We start from the raw sequence: 20,403 nt of genomic DNA, 5'->3' as shown, positions 1-20,403 counted from the left end.
ACCGTCGCATTCAGAATGACCTAGCGAGTAGATCAGCGAATCTGCATCAAGTTTTGTTACAAACTTGAACATTCGTCCGCGGAAACTATTCGAATGATTAAGAAGGCTTTCGGGGACGATTCAATGGGTGAAGCCCAGATAAAATTGTGGTACAATCGCTTCAAAGATGGCCGGGAATCCTTTGAAAGTGATCCACGTTCTGGAAGGCCTTCAACAAGCAGAACACCCGAAAATGTTGAACGTGTGCGGGCTGCAATCAATGAAAATTGGTGATTGACAGTGCAAGAATTAGAAGAAGATCTAGGGATTCCACGGACTAGTGTTTCAGAGATTTTGACGCAGGATCTTGGCAGCAAAATTCGTTCCGCGGCTCCTGTCACTAGAGCAGAAGGAATTTCGTGCAGAAGTTGCAGAGGACATGCTTCAAACCGCTAACAATGACCCACATTTCCTCAAACAGGTCATAACCGGAGATGAGTCGTGGGTCTACGGCTATGACCCTGAAACAAAAGCCCAGTCTTCCCAATGGAAGTCGCCTGCATCTTCACGTCCGAAGAAGGCACGGCAAAGTCGGAGCAAAGTCAAGGCCATGTTGATGGTGTTTTTTGATCATGAAGGTGTTGTCCACCACGAGTACGCTCCTCCAGGCCAAACCATAACGAAGGAGTACTACATCGAAGTTCTTCGCCGGCTGAGGGATGCGGTAAGAAGAAAACGACCACAGCTGTGGGCAAGTGGTGACTGGCAGTTTCATCATGACAACGCGCCTGCCCATTCTTCACGTCTCATGCAGGGTTTTTTTGGCAAAACATCGCATCACCCAGGTCTCTCAGTCCCCCTACAGCCCAAATTTGGCTCCCTGTGACTTCTGGCTTTTCTCAAAGCTAAAATCGCCGTTGAAAGGGAGGAGATTTCAGACCGTGGATGAGATTAAGGAGAATGTGACGAGGCGGCTGATGAATATCCCAAAAGAGGACTTTGCAGACTGTTTTGAAAAGTGGAAGGGATGCTGGGAGAAGTGTGTGAGGTCCCAAGGGGAGTACCTTGAAGGGGACTAAGGCGCCATTGTCCTAGGTAAGCAATATTTTTTTTTAATAGTAAATGGCTGGATACTTTCCGGACAGACCTCGTACAGTGATATCTCCGTGAGCCGGAACAAATTTTGCAGAGCATTTCCGGGAATGAGAGATTTTTGAGTAATGAGACGACTCTCTGAAAGCCGGAAAAATGTCCCTCATCCCCAGAATTTTCTGGGTAACAGAAAAATGTTCTTGGAAGTTAAAGAAATTGCCTATTATACAGGTATCGCAAGAGCTATTTGACAAGGTGTGGCCACAGCTGAGAGTGTTAGCCCGATCATCACCACAGGACAAGTATGTGTTGGTTCAAGGTATCATCAACTCCTGTGCTGGAGACACACGGCAGGTGGTGGCAGTCACTGGCGATGGCACCAATGATGGTCCCGCACTCAAGATGGCTGACGTTGGTTTTGCTATGGTTAGTGCCACACACATTATAACATTTATTATTCTTTATGATTTTGCACAATTTTTTTTTCTTTTTTTATTTATTTATTGGGCACTCCCCTACATCATTGTGTAAGGTGAAGCACAGAAGCGTTTACAGTGCCCAACAGGGAAGCATGCTAAGTTCATGCTTGCCTTTATGTCTCATGAGTTAAGGGCGTAGAAGCCTAAAGAGTCAAGGGCGTAGAAGCCTGAAGAGTCAGTGGTTTATGTCATCAAGTTATTGGAAGCTCCAACAACTTGTCCCTGAATACGAATTCGCAACTTTCGACTAACAACAGGTACCTACTTTACTGCTAGGTGAACAGGGACTAATGGGGGCTAGGAAGTAAGTCCAAACAACTTCCACTGGCCCGGGAATCGAACCCGTGACATCTCGCTTGCGAGGCAAGAACGGTACCGCTTCTACCACCGATCCCCCTATTTTTTTTTGGCACAATGGGATCTGTAATTGTATTATTGCAGTTCAATATAAATGAATGTGTGATAGTGAAATTTCTGTATTGTTTATAAAAAACATGTTTTTATGTGCACTTTTTAAAGGGAAATAATTATTTTTGGCAATAATTATATTCATATTGATGTACACTCACTAATAAAATATTGTGCATCCTTGGCTCTGAAACCATCTGCAACAATCACTGTGACAGAAGCCGTGATGAGTGTTATCAGATTTCTTGGTCCAGTGTGTCATATTGTATAACCCATTAAAAAATGCAGAATAATCTTTTAGTGATTGTACATACAACCACAATACTAAAATGTTTAATCCAAATTCAAATATATTCTATGAGAAACTGTTATGGTCAGTGCTCATGGTGAAAATCTCTAACTCGGGTGCCTGTCAATTGATGTTGCTTTGTTTAGATGAGGAGGGATAAATCTGTCCTTAGATAAGCCTAAGAAATGCCTGCTAATTTCTTTATCCTTGCAGTGTAGGTAATCTCTAGGTACTATACTATGATCACAAGTGATTAACTTCCTATCCTATAGGGCATCACCGGCACTGATGTGGCCAAGGAGGCGTGCGATATTGTTCTGACGGATGACAACTTCTCCTCCATCGTGAAGGCGGTTATGTGGGGAAGGAATGTGTATGATTCTATCTCCAAGTTCCTCCAGTTTCAGCTGACTGTTAATGTAGTTGCTGTAACCATTGCCTTTGTTAGCATCTGCATCATTGGTGACACTCCCTTGAAGGTAAGAGTAGCAGGGTTCCCATCATAATTAGCAAGTGTTTAAGGAATGATTTAAAGAGTCACTCGTAAATACCGTTGTGTCTTAAGAATATGTTAAAGCACATATTTACAAGATGCTGTTTTTACTGTCTGATTCTAATATTTTCCATAACGAGGTCAAAGATATCGGAAAATAACAACTGATCGTGGGCACTTTGTGCCCGGTGGTGAGTCCGGTGGTACAGTTTACCAAAGCGTGAAAGTTCGAACGCTCGTGCTTGGCTAGCGCGACATCGTTTTCCAGCATAAATAAAATGGTTAATTAATGCCTTCCTAAAGACATGGGACCAGGTTTGTTCCACTCTACGAATTTTTTGCGATTTTTCCACCGAGTTTGATGAAAAACGACTGTGCCGTTTCGGCTGCCCAGAACAGACACTCACACAGACACATGGCTATTCCTATAGCATATGAGATAATCATGGTCGTGGTTGTTATAATCATGGTCGTGGTTGTTATAATCATAGTCGTGGTCGTTATAATCATAGTCGTGGTTGTTATAATCATAGTCGTGGTTGTTATAATAATGGTCGTGGTCGTGAGACTTACACTATCTAATATACTATAAGAAGGAGTAGAATAAAGGTTAGAATAATTAATTAAATAAATATTTGCCATAAGGATAGTTTAAAATCATACAAAAAATAAAATTATTATGAATCACTGATGATCAATCCGAGATAAATTATATTATGAAGAGAAGTGACCTTGAGTCTGGCTATATTAGTCACCATCTGCTTAAGTCATCACCTGTGTTAAGTCATCATAGTCATCATCTACATTAGTCAGTTTTAGGCCCATCTCACATGACTGACCGACCATCGATGTTCTTTCCGTGCGAGGATGTTAGTTTTCAATGTGTCTTATTATTTACGCTGGTGGATGTAAGACCTCCTACCCTCATTGACGCAGCTATGGTCAATTTGGTGTTATTCTTGTTTATAAATGCCATCTAATCTGTCTCAAATCTATCCTTCCTGTCTATTGCCATCCCAACTGTCTGTTCGTCTGCGTGGTGTTTGAATGTAAACCCGTCTGTACTCTTTATGTCATCAAATCTGTCTGTCTTATCCGTTGTTGGCGTGTATCTGCCTGTTTGTCTAATGTGAACCAGTCAGTCAGCTGTCTGTCTGTCATGTTAGTTGCCATATTGTCTATTTGTGCATGTGTAAATCTGTCTATTTTTGTCAACCTCCTGTCTGTTTCACTGTCTATATTCACCCTGTGTCTATTGTAGTCATCTTCTCCATGCATTCCTGTTATTATCTTTTTTCCATGTACAGTCAGCCATAGGAATAAGTATACACTGTAGCTGTAAGGTCGTCTGGTAACGTTGAAACTGCGCATCCAGACGCATGATGAAACTCAGATCCCCCCACCTGTTATCTCTAACTATTTTCTGTTTCCCCCTCTTTTTATTCTTCTATTTACTCATCTTCCTTCCTTTACTAATCCAAACAACATTAAAAAAAGTATGCTAAGAAAAAAAGTGGGGGGAGGAGGAGGGAGCCGTACGATAACTGCAATCACTGCTTTCTTGCGGAAGGTATCAGCTTTGGTTCGAGACTGAGGGTTGATGTGCGAGTCAGTTAAAGCAGCATGTTTATCATCGACGAGTACATTAATTTCCGAGTCATTTTCATCAAGTCTGTCCTGGTGTATTCTTTCAATTTGGCCGAAGGTCTCTCTACAGGTTTTTGTCGTGAACAGTGTTGAGAATACCCCATTTGGCACTGGAATTTAGGATGTTTGTTGTTGGGTTGTTTATCAGCCCATGTTCGAGCTGCTCTCTGAAAGCATGTGTTACTGCTGGATCCTCCAGACGCAGTGTTAAAACCTCTTCTGGAGGCTTGCTGCCTTTGCCATTTTGGGGTAACGTGAAGTGAGAGCTTGACTCTGACGAGCTGATGACAAGTGTCACAGTGGTCCCAGCCATGCATGGCATAGGTGATGAAGGACATCTCGGCAATCTCTTTCTCTGACAATGATGTAGTCAATGAGATGCCAGTGTTTGGATCGTGGGTGTTGCCACGAACCCTTGAACTTGTTGGCCTGCCTAAACAAGGTATTGGTGATAGTGAGGTTTTGTGCAGCACACTTGCTGAGGAGCAGTAGGCCGTTGGGATTACACTTGCCTAATCCATTTCTCCCTATTGTTCCTTGCCAAATGTCAGCATCTCTGCCAACTCTGGCATTGAAGTCAACAAGGAGCACAACCTTATCTTCTCTGGGGATAGAGGTTAGCACTCTGTCGAGGTTGGCATAAAAGGCCTCCTTGATGTCATCCTCTGCCTCCAGTGTTGGGGCGTATGCACTGATGAAGAAGGCATGACATGAGTGATTCAGTGGGACTCGGAGCGTCATGAGGTGCTTGTTGATTCCAATAGGCATTTCAGTTAGCCTGTGTAGGATGCGCTGGTGAATGGCAAAGCCAACTCCATAGATATGGTTTCTCTCCGCAGCAGCCTTGCCCTTCCAGAAGAAGGTATAACCAGAACTCCGTTCTGTGAGTTGACCGTCATCAGGAAGTCAGGACTCACTAATGGCTGCTATGTTGATGATTATATCTAGGCAGCTCTTTTGCCACAAGGGCAGTGCTTCTTACAGGACTCTCATTTGTGCCAGTATCTAGAAGGGTCCTGACATTCCATGCAGTGACCATAAGAGGTTGTACAGTTTGTTTTTGTTTGGATCTGTGATTTTGATTGGGTTTTGACTTCATAAGGATGATCTTACTGGGCGTGGTTGCCCAGTCAGGTTGTTGTTTTTTAGTCAGGCTATGTTTAGGGCACCTTTTTTAGCCCCCTCCCCATGTGGTGTGAGCAGAGTGACTCCTCGAAAGGGCTGCTCAGTCGCACAGACAGGACCGTAATAAGAAACACGGCAACAAAATGTAATATAGAAAAAATGCGAGTCCACCTTCCAGTCAACTCCGTGCTTTGTTATTAAAGTTGAGTTGGACGAGTTGCCACACGGCGCTACTGCCAGCTGGGTTTGATACGTACATCAAACTTACAGTATTTCTTTCGTAGCCATCTAGCCAACCCAACATGAAGCATGTTGGTAGTTGTGGTGTAATACTGTATACTTTTTCAAAATATGTATATGGGATGGTGTGTGCATGTAAATGAGTAAAAATAAATGAAGAAGGTTACGTATATCTACCCCAAAATACAAGTTGAAAACCATATCACCTCAAAGCTTAGCCCAGTTGCCTGGTGGTTACAATGATGAGCTAACCTAGCTACAATGACATGATTAATAACAGTAATTCAAGTGAAATATGGCAGGGAGCGAGGAGAGTTAATATGTAGATGACGCGTTAACTAGGAGTCACGCACTCCCCTTACCCGCTCTTGTTGCCAGGTGTAGTATAGCCAGGCGCACAGTACGTATGGGAGAAGCCAGGCGTAGCCAGGTATACGTATGGGAGAAAAACATGTTTTGTAATCTACTATGAAAATGGTACAGGCTCAGTGATCAACGAATTATGTAAACCATTAATTTTCCTACAATAACATAATAAAAAAACCCCATTGAATTAATATTCCCACAAACAAAAATTGACAACCGTTATAAAGAAATAGATTAACACTCACCATTCCATGCTGGCTGCTTGTGTAGAGACCAATTTCCTCTCCCCTGCCACTGATGAATATCATGATGAAAATGATGAATGATGATGATAATCATGATGATGAAGACAGGAGAGTTACAAGTTCTCCCCCTCTGCTTTGGAAGAGGAAAGTGTAGGGAGGTCAGAGCTGGGAGCGGCAGGAGGGGGGTAGTCCATGTTGGAATCAGAGTCAGGAGGAGGAGGTGCACGAACAGGAGGCTGAGGCTTTCTTGCAAGTGTAAAAGGTGTAAGGCTTGGAGTGGACGAAGGCAAGAAGAACATGGAGATTGGAGGCTGGACAACCTTGCACTTGAGTTCCTTTAGTATTTCCTTATAAGGAAAAGTAACATAGACGTGACCGATCGCCCAAGCTGCTAACGAGCCGATCAGTGGTGAAGAGGATAAAAGTAAAAAGTAAGTAGGAGCTGCTCCATCCCTCTCTTGAAGTTGACTGCTCTCTCGATAGAGGGATCGACATCGAAAACCATGTCCACGAATGCCCTACTAGCCAGCAAGAACATGTTGATGCTCGTGATGGTTAAGGCGGGCACCTCCTCCACTTCACCTTCTTCTTCCTCCTTATCCTTATCCTCATGGCTCTGCTCCTCGACAAGCTCGGCCATGACCCAGGAGCTCCTCTTCCTCCTGAAGGTCATCGAACCCCTCACCTCCCACTTGAGGGGCAAGCCGGATGATGTGCTGCACATCCTCGTCGATTGTGGGGAAGTCAGCAAAGTCGTTCGCTACCTCTGACCACAAGGCCCTCCAACAGGAATTAAAATAGAGAGTTGTCATGTCATCATGGCACTGCTGGATGAAGGAGATGTAGTCTGCAATGGAGAACTTCTTCCACCCCATTTGTCCTCGTCCAAGGCTTGCCGTATCCTGCTGAAGGTGTGGGTCATGTACTTGGCCTTGAAGACAGCAATGACTCCCTGGTCGAGTGGTTGGAGCAACAATGTTGTGTTTTGGGGCAAAAAGATCACCTCGACATTTTTGTTTGCGACCTTGAGGGCCTTGGGGTGGCCAGGGCAGTTGTCAATCACGCGAAGGACCTTAAACTCCATGCCTTTTTCCTGCAGGTAATCCTTGACCTCCATCACAAAACAGTTGTGAAAACAGTCAGTGAATAACACTGCCGTCATCCAGGCTTTCTTGTTGTGGCGGTAGAAAACTGGGAGGAGGTGCATGTCTTTATTCTGGAGTGCACGTTGACACTAGGCTAGGTACAGCAGTATAGGCTTGATCATGTGCCCTGTGGCATTCTACAAAGCAAGAGAGAGACACGATCTTTGGCCACCTTGAAGCCCGGTGCACTCTTTCCTCCTTTCCACCACAAACCAGTTTCGTCAGCATTAAGTACCTATTCCAGTTGGTAGCCCTTCTCCCGGATAATCTCAGCAAAGATTGCAGTATACTCCCTTGCTGCTACATCATCTGTTGAGGCTGGCTCACCAGTGATCCTTATGTTGTGCAGGTTGTAGCGCTTCTTGAAATGCTCAAACCATCCCTTACTGGCATTAAATCCTTTCTTTGTGGTATCACCAGAACCACCAACACTAGCACCACCTTCACCACTCACTTCACCTTCACCACCTTCCTCAGCATAGAATCGGTCATACAGAACCTTGACTTTCTCACGGATAAACTTCTGGCTGAGAGGGATGTGGCGGCGGTTCAAGTCCTCAATCCAGATGTTAAAAGCTTTCTCTATCTTCACCATAGCTGTATCCCTCACATTAGCAGCTAGCTTGGCAGAAGAGAGGGCACTTAAGTCAACTGTATTATGAATTTCCTTCTCTTTCTTCTTAATGTAACGGACAGTTGATTCGTTAATGCAATAATCTCAGCCACATGCAGCAAACTTTGGCGACTCCTAAGTTTGTCCAGCGGTTGTATTTTCTCCACTAGAGTGATAACCTTCTTTTCTCTCTTCACTTGTTTGGGCACTTTTCCACGGCTGGATGAAGGTGGTTGAGGGCGTTTGGGAGCCATAACAAGCATGAAGAGCACAGTTTTTATGAAAGCAGAGTAGCACACACGACACAGACAAATGTTTATCCCAGACTGAGGTGGAGTGAGCGGGATGTGGGTGGGCCAACCTCCCGGGATAAGAGAGACACCTGCGGGACACCACAACACTCGCTCGCTCCCCGTACCGGTCACGAAAATGCCGGCAACTTTAAAACTACCGGCAGACATTCTTGGGTGCATCCAGGGTGTCATCCGCGAGTAATAGATGACCGCGAATTATCCAGGCGTACTGTATACACATCTGGAGTTTGCTGATGGCTGCCCCACTCAAAGTTATAGCCTCAAGTTAAAAAAGCTGTCAGTATAGAAAATTGTCATAGCTAACTGTATTGTGGTAAGAGTTGCAAACTCCTGAAATAACCTACCAGAGAATGTTGTGACAGCATCACATGTGTGAAATCCTATAAATCCAGACTTGACATACATTGACAGTTTCAGGTACGTATATTCAAGAGCCTATGTACCTGTATACCTAGAGGACAAGGTGTTCTGATTCCTATCCTGTGTTTTCTTCTTTCATTCTCTTTTTTGTTCCTATTCCTGGACTTCTTGACTAGTGTCTTACCCTGTGACTAGTCTAAACCTGTGCCCTGTAATACCATCTGCCCTAACCTCTGTACCATCTTCCACACAGACAGTGCAAATGTTATGGGTGAATCTGATCATGGACACACTGGCATCACTGGCACTTGCCACGGAAGCGCCCTCCCGCTCCCTCCTGTACAGGAAGCCCTATGGGAGGACCATGCCCCTTATCTCCTCCATCATGCTCAGGAATATCCTGGGTCAGGCCTCCTTCATGGTCATCGTGATTTTCCTTCTCCTTTTCTATGGTGAGCTTTTTTAAGTAGCCAAGCTGATAAGTTTGCAAAGACTGTTATATGTATTAGGATATATTCCTGGATATACAGTACTGTATAATCATGGGGTGTATCTACATTCTTCAAAATTTTAATTTAGCGTCCCATTTTTAAAAAGTAATAAGACAACATAGCTGTACGGACACTCCATTTCCTTCAGTTTATAACTTTACTCAAAACCCTGGGTGCACCATTCCTTACATGTGTGGTATGCCCATCTCTAATTCTCACTTGTGTGGTTCATTATGTCTTAAATATGTATTTTATTAATACTTACTTCGTTTTCCACACACAGGTCATTATCTAGTGGACATTGATGATGGACTCTATGCCAGATTGGATGAACCACCGTCTCAACACTTTACCCTCATCTTCAACACCTTTGTGATGATGACCCTCTTCAATGAGGTAAATGCGCGCAAGATTCATGGAGAACACAATGTATTCCAAGGCATTACCAGAAACCCTCTCTTTTACTGCATCTGGATTGTCACCTTTGCATCACAGGTGGGTTTTGAGTAGCATGCTTCAAAATATTCTAGCTACAAATAATGTAGGTACAGTTGAGTCTGGATTTACGCGGTTTTCGTTTACGCGTTTGGTCAGAACCGGGATGCTTGATTTATGCGGTAAATTTGGTCATTTACACGGAGAGCAACTGTCGGTCCTGCCACGCCGCGCCATTTTTGGATTCAAACCTCCCGCCATGTTGGGTAGCGGCGCGAGTAGGTTGCGCAGTGCATGTCTCTGTTGTGTTATCGGTGACGTCATATGACGTATCGGACTGTGATTGGGCCACGCATCCTTACCTCCCTCTGCCGCTAGCTGTGATTGGTTTAATGTAGTATGACGTGCCCTGCCACGGGAGGGATGAAGCCACTTGACCTAGCCGCGTCAGTTACGATCCTCCCAGTCACCCCGTGTATATTGTGTTCTATTGTTCTGATAATCTCGTAAGAATTGCTTCTACTGGACCACCACCACCACAGAAAAACCTTGCATTACCTGGACCCAGCCGCCCTAAGCCAAAGAAGATACGACGTGCCCTAAGTTACGAGGTGAAGTACAAGATAATACAAGAGTTAGAAAAAGGATCAAGACAGGTTGATCTCACGCGCCAGCATGGTGTTAACGAATCTACGATCCAGACGATCAAGAAGGATGCAGCCAAGATAAAAGAACACATGAACATCACAAAGTCTGCAGGTGCTTCAATGGTGAAGTACTGCCAGAACAAGGTGCTTCTCAAGACAGAGAATTAATTGTGAGCTACTTGATTCGTCAGGCACGACGGAACATGGCAGTGGACACGTGGTCAGTTCAAGAGTACGTACGTGAACTGAACGTAGCAGTGGCACATAAGATGGGAATTGCAGAGCCCAAACCCTTCAATGCTTCCTCTGGGTGGCTGCAAGGGTTTAAGAATAGGAACAAGATCACCAACTTTAACATTGGTGGTGAAGGAGCGAGTGCTGACCGTGTTGCGGCTAGTGATTTTCCTCCATTCTTACGTGACGTTATGGAGGAAGGACAGTACACCGACGATCAGGTGTTCAACATGGATGAATCCGGTCTGTTTTGGAAAAAGCTACTTTCCAAGACCTTCGTTGTCAAGTCTGCCAGCAAGTGTCGGGGCCGGAAGTTGCAGAAGGAGCGCATCACCGTTTTGTTTACCACCAATGCCTGTAAACTCAAGTTATCGTTGGTCCACACAGCCCGCAAGCCGCACGCCTACAAGAACATGGACATGACCAAGCTAAATGTCCACTGGCTAACCGCACGTAAGGCGTGGATGTTCTCTGCTCTGTCTCCTGGTTTGACGACTGTTTCGTTCCCGACATCAAGAAATTCTGCGAACAACAGAATTTTCCATTCAACACTTTGTTGCTCCTTGACAATGCACCAGGACACTCGCCCTTACTGTTGGATCGTCACCCCAACGTAAAAGTGGTCTTCCTTCCTCCCAACACTACATCTTTAATCCAGCCCATGGACCAGGAGTTGATATGCAACGTTAAGGCTGCATTCTCTGCAAGGAAGTTTAAGCTCCTGAACGACTGTACCAACACCAAGGATGAGTTGCGTAACCTGGGTGACACCGATAGCGAGAGCGACGAGGACGAGGAACAAGAGTTGGCGGATCAAGAAGTTCGCGTCAAACAGTTTGGGAAGAAATTAAACGTCAAGAAACCTGTTGACTTCTTGGTGGAGGCATGGGATCAGCTGTCTGTAGCAACGATTCGTCACGCATGGCAGCATGTGTTGCAAGGTATCCCAGGTGGGAGGCTGAGGCAACCTGTGACTGGTAAGGTTCAGTCTGTTGCAGTGGCAGTGGACCTTGCAAGAGAAGCTGCGCAGAGTGTTACAACTGCAGGCTTCTCCGAGACCACCAACGATGACATTATGGAGGTGATAAGGGATCCTGAGGTGACTGCCGACGAGATGTTAGAAGACGATGACGTCAGTGAAGAGGCAGGTGGTGCGTCATCCCGAGAAGAACACAAGTTAACGCATGGTAATGTTAAGGATGCCATCGAGTGTGCAAAGAAACTGAAGCTCATCCTTTCCAACGACCCTGACGATAACCGCTATGAAGTCTTCAATAACCAGCTGTTGCACACTATGGAGCCGTACATCAAGGTGTATCACAACAACATTAACACTAGCCGTCAGCGTAACATCACAGACTTCTTCGCCCGCAACCCACCACAGCCAGCCCAAGCCAGTGATAGTGACAGTGATGGTGACTTTGAGGGATATGTCAGGGAGGCCCTGACAACTGTGGTGGATAGTGATGGTGATTCACCTGAGGGCCAGTAATCTGCCCTCTGCCTCAGAACTAGCTGCCATTCCCGTACGCCGACCCATCTCTTCTGCTAACGTAAGTGTTAAACCTAACCTAGATTTTTTCTAACCTAACCTGACATAAGTGTTAAACCTTGATTTTTTCTAACCTAACCTAACCTAACCTTACGTAAGTGTTAAACCTTGATTTTTCCTAACCTAACCTAACCTGATGCAAGTGTTAAACCTTGATTTTTCTTTTACCTGGTACAGTATATTATTCTCTTATTGATATTTCTCTTCTATATTATGTGTGCGTGTGCATACCATCATAAAATTAAGATACTATTTTTATTACAATGTACGTCTTGTGTCGGAAAAAGTGGAGTTTGGGGGTCGGCCCAGTCTCTATTTCAATTAATCCCATATGTTCTGTTATTTTGTGTACGCGTTTCTTGTTCTACGCGGACCTCCACGGGTTCAATTGACCGCGTAAACCCAGACTATACTGTACAGTCAACCAACGATGCACGGACTCCACCTTGGGTCTCATTCTCGCAATTTTACTTGGATATACCTGGTAAAGTAAGGTTGTATGTAAAAGTGATTGTGATTGGTAGATCTATTTTTGGCCATTTCACTGGCAGGATAAATAATAAACAAACCAATGGTAACATTTTTATAATAATAAAGTATTCAGCATTATTTAAGATCATGAGAAGTTTCCAAATGTTTGTATATGTACTTAAATATTGAAGAAAATTTGATGTGAGAATCTTGTGGCAGCTGTGGTTGTAGTCGAATTGCCAATTCATTAATATAATTTTCTTCATTATAAGTAATATCTCCGTTAGTCTGAATTTCTCAAATCCAGAACTCAGCAATAGCTGGAATTGAAATTTGCTTTGAATTTTTCCTGAAAATTCTCTAAATTCTGGATTTGAGAACAATTTCCAAGGTTGAAAATCAGGAGCATTTTCTGATAAAATAAAATAAAATAAAATAAATAAGTAAATAAAATAAAATCAAAATCAGGATAATCTGTCCAAATCTTTATTTCTTGGTCTAGGAGCATATGTCGATTATGAAATAATGCGCAATTACCGAAAAATCTGATAAAATGGCGAGAAAAATGCTCCAAACCTTTATGCTCCAGGTTTGGGGACAAGAGTTATCGGCGTTATGAAAGATTGTATCATGGTTGGTGTGTGAGTGGGAAAACCAACCTCTTGGGCAAGGCTAGATTTTTCTGCTCTGGGTTAATTTATAATTACTGTACTGTGCAAATATAAATATTTCTTTAAATGTACATTCAATGCTAAAAAAAGGTAAAATAATACAGCAATAAATCAATGTAATTCTGAGCTGAGCTAATGAGACTAAGGGTGAGGGTCAGTGGCTTTTACAGTACATGATCATGGAAAGAGGGGGGGGGGGGAGTCTCAAGATAAGGTTATGTAAAAGGATACCCTTTATATTTTTCATTCATTTTTTTAGCAAGCATTTTATTTACATAACAGTAAAATAAGCAGATATACAGTAGGTTTCATTTACAGTTGCATTCTTGGAAACTGTTATAGAACAAATTGCAGTATACAGTGTACAAGCAACTGTATTCATCGAACACAAAAGTTCCTAAGCAAAAAATATATATACATGTTAAAACAAAACACATTTTTCTCCTAGGATTGTTGTAAAATTAAGTACTTGGCAATGGAGTTAATCGATAGATAGATAGAGTGATGAGAGAGAGGTAAGGAGAGAGAGAGAGGACTATCTTACTTGTGAAGAGAGAGAGAACAGTACTAGCTTTGCTTAGCTTACTTGTGAAGTCCAAAGTCAAGTAATCTGTTCTTATGACCAAATTCATTGATGACCTCATCGCAATTCAGTTCCATATCTTTGTGGACAAGCAGTAAAGCTAATCCATTCAGTTTTTGTGCTGACATAGTGGAATGCAGGTACCACTTCAGATATTTTAAGCAGCTGAATGAACATTCACTTGTAGCAGTTGTCACAGGAAGTGTTTCCAGAATATGTATCAGAGTTTGGATGTTTTGGTATTTCCCAAATTCTCTGCAAACTTTCAGTGAGGAAAGAGCCGATGTTGGTCTGTCTTTCTCTTCACGTCTTTTTCAAGTGTTCTGCCATCTTGCAACTTCTGCTTGTACTTCCTCCATACTACGTCAATGGAAGGCAAAAAATCCAGCGCGCCTGTTATTGGAGTATGCGTCATCAGCTGGGGAGTTGCTTGTGGCCAACTGGCTCACAACACCCTGCCTGCTTCCCACCAACCTTTGGGAGTGGCGATAGGGATGTTTCGAATAGAGGTGAACCAGGGTTGTGCGTGGTTTCTGCATCCAGACTTGTACAGAGGGGGTAACGACTCCCGGGGTCGTAACAGTAACACATCCATGCAGTTCTTCACACTGTCAAAAGCTTGTACCAGATCCATCTCAACACCTTGCAATTTCTTAGATGGAGGTCTCGTAACATTTAAAATAGCTGATAGAACCTCCGTATTTACAAGGAAAGAATCTGATGTCATACTCTTTAAGAAAGCTAGAGATTTTCCCACCAAAGTTAAATCCTTTGATGCAGAGAAGTCTTTTAGTGCTTTTACAACCGCTGGATACAAAGCGTTGAAGATTGTTCAAGGAAAGAAGTTGCAAAGGGTTAGTAGTAGTGGTGAGAAAAAAGGGGGGGGGGGGTCATGTCCGAGTGGCTTCCCCCCTCCCACATATGCCACTGGGTGAGGAGACAAGTCAGGTGAGATGACATGACAAGACATTTACGTAGCACACACATTAACAGCACTACTAAACTACTGCCTTGTAACATTTACTTTATAATTTTTATTTTAAAATTAATTGATACATTATGAATCAATTTGGATACTTTTGCACTTCGAAGACAACTGATCAGTGAATAAACCAGGGCATATGGAAACACATTGTCCACAAGTGATGTCACGAAACTTTGCTACTGCAACTACAATGGCTGAGCAACTGCACAAATTATCACAACCTGTACTCAAGCATCCTAAGTTATTTACTAAAATTTTTATGTCTAGTGCAAATTATGGGATGTTTATACTCAAATAAATTATTTGATATCTTGCAGGAATTCCAGCAATGCAAGTTATATTTTGCTAAGTCAAGTCATTGACATTTTATAAGCAAAAAACTTAAACTCCCTGACTTGTATAATTTATTCTTGAGTCCCTAACCCCTCCCACTTCCACTGACAACTACCTGTTAATCTCCTCACCTACCTGTCAACACCCCACCTCCCTCTCCTCCCAGCCAGCAAATGACATGGATTTATTGGGATGAAGGTGGTTTTCGGCTTAAAGTTTTTTCTTATAAAATGGCATAGACTTGACTTAGGAGAATATAACTTGCATTGCTGAAATCCTTGTAAGATAATGATTAATTTGAGTATAAACATCTCGTAGTTTTGTACAAGATATAAAAATTTTAGTCCTTTAGTTTAGGACATTCGAGTACCTTAATTACTTTTACTTTTATCCTCTTCACCACTGATCGGCTCATTAGCCACTTGGGCGATCGGTCACGTCTCTATTACGCACTGTTGGCAAGTCTGGTCTTGAAAGAGCTGACACTCAGTGCCGTCACAACACTTTCTGGGAGATTGTTCCAAGAGTTCACAACTCTCACTCCGAAAACGTTTGCCCTCACAGTTTTATGGACCTGCTGCTTCTTCACCTGTGACCCCTTGTGGGGCGAGCGTCCGCCAGCTCCAAGTAAGGACACTCGACTGAGTAGTGCCCCTTGAGATATGCTTATACACCTCAATTAGGTCGCCCGTTGCCCGTCTGTAGTAAAAGCTAGGCAAGCTCAGGCACCCCAATCTCTCAGGGTAGTTGAGGTGCCGAAGTGCAGGCACCAGTCTAGTGGCCCTCCTTTGAACATTTTCAACCAACTGACAGTCCCTAGCATATCTCGGGCACCAGACGGGGTGACAGTACTCCAGATGGGGAAGCACTTCACTCTTGAAGATTGTTACGAGGGACGGACAGTCTAGATATCTGAACGACCTTATAAGACCTATTATTTATTTATCTCATTTACCTTCTTCTCACAATGGCCTGAGAACTTCAGCTCATTGTCAACATACCTAGGTCCTTCTCACATTCAGTCTCAAATAGTGCAGTTTCTTCTTCCCGTTGGGACATATGATACGCCTCCTTACCGTTGGTACGCCCCAGGTGCATCCTCTTACACTTCGTGACATTGAATCTTAACAGCCATTTCTTCTACCATTCCTGGAGCTCACAGAGATCCTTCTGCAGCTCTTCACAGTCCGCATGGTTCTTGATTTCCCGAAATAACTTGGCATCATCGGCAAACATTTGTATGGAGAAGTGTACAACGTCAGGCATGTCATTTATGAAACAAACAAACAACAGCGAGCCCAATACACTGCCCTGTGGTACCCCGCTTGTGACAGGTACAGATGATGATTTCGTGCCATTAATCACCACAAACTGCTTGCGGTCAAGCAGAAAGTCTTCTATCCACTCTAGGACATTTCCCCGAATTCCGTACCCTTCCAGTTTGATTTTCAGCCTTTCGTGGGGGTATACTGTCGAAAGCCTTGGCAAAATCTAGGTATATATTGTCGATATTACCACCCCATTCCAGAATATAGGTCCAAATATCTGTGTTGGCAATCCTTTACAAGGTTGTTTCGTAGTAGATGTTCCATTGCAGCATCTCTGATAATACTCTCAAGTACTTTATGTATTATGCTGGTCAGGCTCAACAGTCTATAGTTGCTCGTGGAGTGGCGATCTTCCTTCTTGAAGATAGGTTTCACATTAGCCACTATCCAATCACTGGGGACCTTTTGTTCATCCAGGCATTTACAAAACGGGATCTTCTGGAGCTCGGCAAGCCCGTTGCACAACTCTCTTAGCACTCTGGGGTGCACCATGTCAGGACCAGGACTCTTATGGACCTTTAGCTTTGACAGTTTATTTCTAATACCCTCTTCTGTGAACCCAATGTGGGTCGGAGCTGTGTTGAACCATCTGTTCTCATACGCAGGATGGTTAATCGCATCTCTCTTGTGAACACCGAGGAAAAGAAGCTGTTCAATGCCTCAACTTTATCCTGGTCAGAATCTGCATAACTACCATCTTCAAGCCTCAGGTCTGATACTCCTACTCGCGTTTTTAATTTCAGCTTTGCATAGCGGTAAAACGCCTTTGGGTTTGACTTGACCTCGCTTGCAACCAGCCTCTGGAACTCCTTTTCAGCCCTTCTACACTCTATCTTTGCTTGGTTTCTAGCTCTTGCATACATCCTCCTGTCCTGCCCATCGTTTGACCCAACCTACGTCTTGAATTTCTGGGTTTTCATCTTAACTTTGTCGATCGCCGCGTGGTTCATGTGTAGGGATCCCCTCGCATTCCTAGAGGCACTGGGTTTGGTCTTAGGTATATATTTATCGATCAAATGGGTCACTTTACTACTTATGATATTCATCATAGTGTCTGCATTCTTGTGCCTTACTGAGTCAGGCCAGTGGATACCACCCATCTCTTCCCTCATCCCATTGTAATTTCCCTTGTAATATTTGCACCTTGGCCTGGCCTTATCCTGAACTAGGTAACAGTTAAATCTGAATGACAACACTATATTTGTAACTGGGGCAAGGTGTTCCAGTTTGGCCATCATACCCTCCTCGTTTGTTATGATGAGGTCTCGTGGCTTGGGTGTTTGCTCACCTCTGTAATGTGTCGGGTCTCTAACATGTTGGAACAGAAAATTATATCTCGGAGTTTCCACAAAAGTTTAGCAGGGTTATTCAAGTCATTTGGGGTGAACTCGTTTCTCCAGTCGATGTCACCATAGTTAAAGTCCTCCATGATAAGGAGGTGGCTAAGGTTGAGCATCGCCGCGTTGTCTATTAAGGCTCTTAAGTTCCTTTGATTTAGTGGGCCACAGTTTGGGGATCTGTAGATACACCCGACAATAAGTAAGTCCCCTCCCTTTAATTTAATTTTACACCACTTGGACTCTTCAAAAACATCCTCTCCCTGTACCCTCACTTGGCTAGCTCTAAGATCTTGCCTTGCATAGATAACCACACCCCTCTTGCAGGTTTCTTGAGAAAGGTTCGTAAATGAGTCATATCCAGCAATATTGAACTCACAATCTTCTGGGTCGATTCTCCTGTTCATGTACAACAGTTCCACAACTCCTACAATATCTGGTTGGTATACCTTCATTAGTGTTTAAAACTCCTCTCTCTTATCAAGGAACGTGTCAGTATTAGGGTACATGACATTCAAGCCAGAATTTGTTCTTGATAACGTCTCTGCTCTTAGTAGTAACCCCCCCATTGTCAGAAGCTGCAGCATTTGCTAAGTGTACTGTATTTTGCAGGGTGTGGTTAGAAATGTCATTGTTTACACAGCACTCGCCTACCTACTACTTTAGATTTTGTCTTTATTCAAGACATACAGGGTAGTCAGGTCATAAGACCCACTAATCCCCCACCCAAAAAATGGGTGACCTGACATTCCATCAGAAGGTCAGTCACATGAGACCCACTAATCCCCCACAGATTAATGGAAGTAGAAATTACCAGTCTTTGCTGTAACACACAGCTTCATTCATGCCTGTTTTTTGTTTTTGTTTTTCCGGGGAATAGCCCACCCGGGCACAGGTCATTGACCAACAATGGGGCCTAGGGGGCAAAAAAATAAGAGTATAAAGAAATTATAATATAAAAGAAAAAGATTATACTGTATTAATCTACACCACGAAGATGCCGGAAAACCAGCTTTTTAAAGCGAGACAGAGTGTTTGAGTATGGATACTCAGAAGAAGGCAGAGCATTCCACAGTTTGGCTGTGTGAGGAAAGAAGGATGTACTATAATGGGTTATTCTAGTGTGACCGACATTCACAGAGAAATGGTGGGCATCGCCGGCAAGACGAGTGTTACGAGCCCATGGCCTTGCTAGCGGTACACACGATGCAAAACCCACTGAACATTGCCCGTTAAAGTACCTGTAAAAGAGAGAGAGTGAAGCAACATTGCGCCGAAGAGAAAGGGAAGAAAGATTATCAACTAAAGGAGGAGGTCAATATGACGAAATGCCTTTGATTCCACCCTATCTAACAGTTGGACAGAAGAGGAGCCACCCCAAATATGAGAACAGTACTTCAAGTTTGAACGAATGAATCCCTTATATACTTGAAGTAACTGCTCAGGAGTGAAGTAGCCATGGCATCTGTACAGCATTCCCAGCTTTCATGAGGCAGCTTTAGCAATGTTGTGGATGTGTGGCTTCCATTTTTAGTTTTTAAATATGTTTATTTATCCACTTTTTAGATAAACTATTCTTGATTATTATATTGTAAAAAAAGAAATGGAGTTTCTAACCTAATTAGAACTTCTAACTTAATTTGAACTGCATTTATGGACTCTGGTATTTAAAACTTAAGGAAAACATCCCCAGCACCCAGAAATATTCTGGAGAAGTGTGCTAGTATCTGTCTATGCAAGATGTCTAGTTTAGACACTCGAATACTTTTCCCAGGAACTGGAAACGATTCTGGGGATGAGGAATTTTTCCGTGTTTGAGAATATCGTCTGGTTACCCGGAAATATCTCATTCCCGGTAATGCTCTGCACCAATTGTTGCGGCTGACAGGCATATCACTAAAAGTAAATATACGAAAATTTGTAAACTTCTCATGATCTTAAATAATGATGAATAGCTTATTATTATAAAAATGTTACCTTTGGTTTATTTAATATTTATCCTGACAGTGATACAGCCAAATTTAGATCCACCAATCACAATCACCTTTACATACAGCTTTACTTTACCAATTATTGCCAAGTAGAATTGTGAGTACGAGACCCAGGTTGGGGTCAGTGGATCTTTGATTGACTGTACATCAGAGCAGAACAGAAATATAAAGGCACTGCTGATGTGTAATGGCAAGTTTATGGATGAAAGTCTTTTAAGAGGCAGAGATTTTAGAAATGTGTATAGCTATAATTTTCACTAACACTACCATTTCACTAGCATTTTTCATTTGCATCATGAATGCCACCATTAGCACCACTATCATTAACACCAGTAATACCCCCATCATCAACACCACTAATACCACCATCAACACAATTAATACCACCACCACCATCATCACCAACAACACTACTGATACCATCATCATCATCATCATCATCATCGTCATCATCACTGTTTTGTGGCTATTTTCCACACCTGTGAAGGTTAGCTGACCAGATGGCAGCTCTCCATGTTGCATGGTCTCTTACAGTCTCTCTTGGCAAGCT

The 20,403-nt window shown here is 43.2% G+C and overlaps 1 protein-coding gene across 3 annotated transcripts in view; it reads left to right on the top strand.

Moving 5' to 3' along the window:
- LOC121871103 (plasma membrane calcium-transporting ATPase 3-like) overlaps positions 1–20,403 on the top strand; it is a 135,387-nt gene that overhangs the window by 73,495 nt on the left and 41,489 nt on the right. For all 3 annotated transcript variants that reach the window (XM_042373251.1, XM_042373252.1, XM_042373253.1), the window contains 4 exons: positions 1,303–1,497; positions 2,520–2,726; positions 9,049–9,247; positions 9,570–9,781. In XM_042373251.1, coding sequence (XP_042229185.1) covers positions 1,303–1,497; positions 2,520–2,726; positions 9,049–9,247; positions 9,570–9,781 — 813 coding nt within the window. The remainder of the gene's footprint in view (positions 1–1,302; positions 1,498–2,519; positions 2,727–9,048; positions 9,248–9,569; positions 9,782–20,403) is intronic.

Source organism: Homarus americanus, unplaced genomic scaffold, assembly GCF_018991925.1.
Source record: "Homarus americanus isolate GMGI-L3 unplaced genomic scaffold, GMGI_Hamer_2.0 scaffold52512, whole genome shotgun sequence".
In the NCBI taxonomy this organism is placed as follows: Eukaryota; Metazoa; Arthropoda; class Malacostraca; order Decapoda; family Nephropidae; genus Homarus; species Homarus americanus.
The sequence above is the reverse complement of the archived record's forward strand: the minus strand, read 5'-3'. Positions and strand labels throughout refer to the sequence as shown.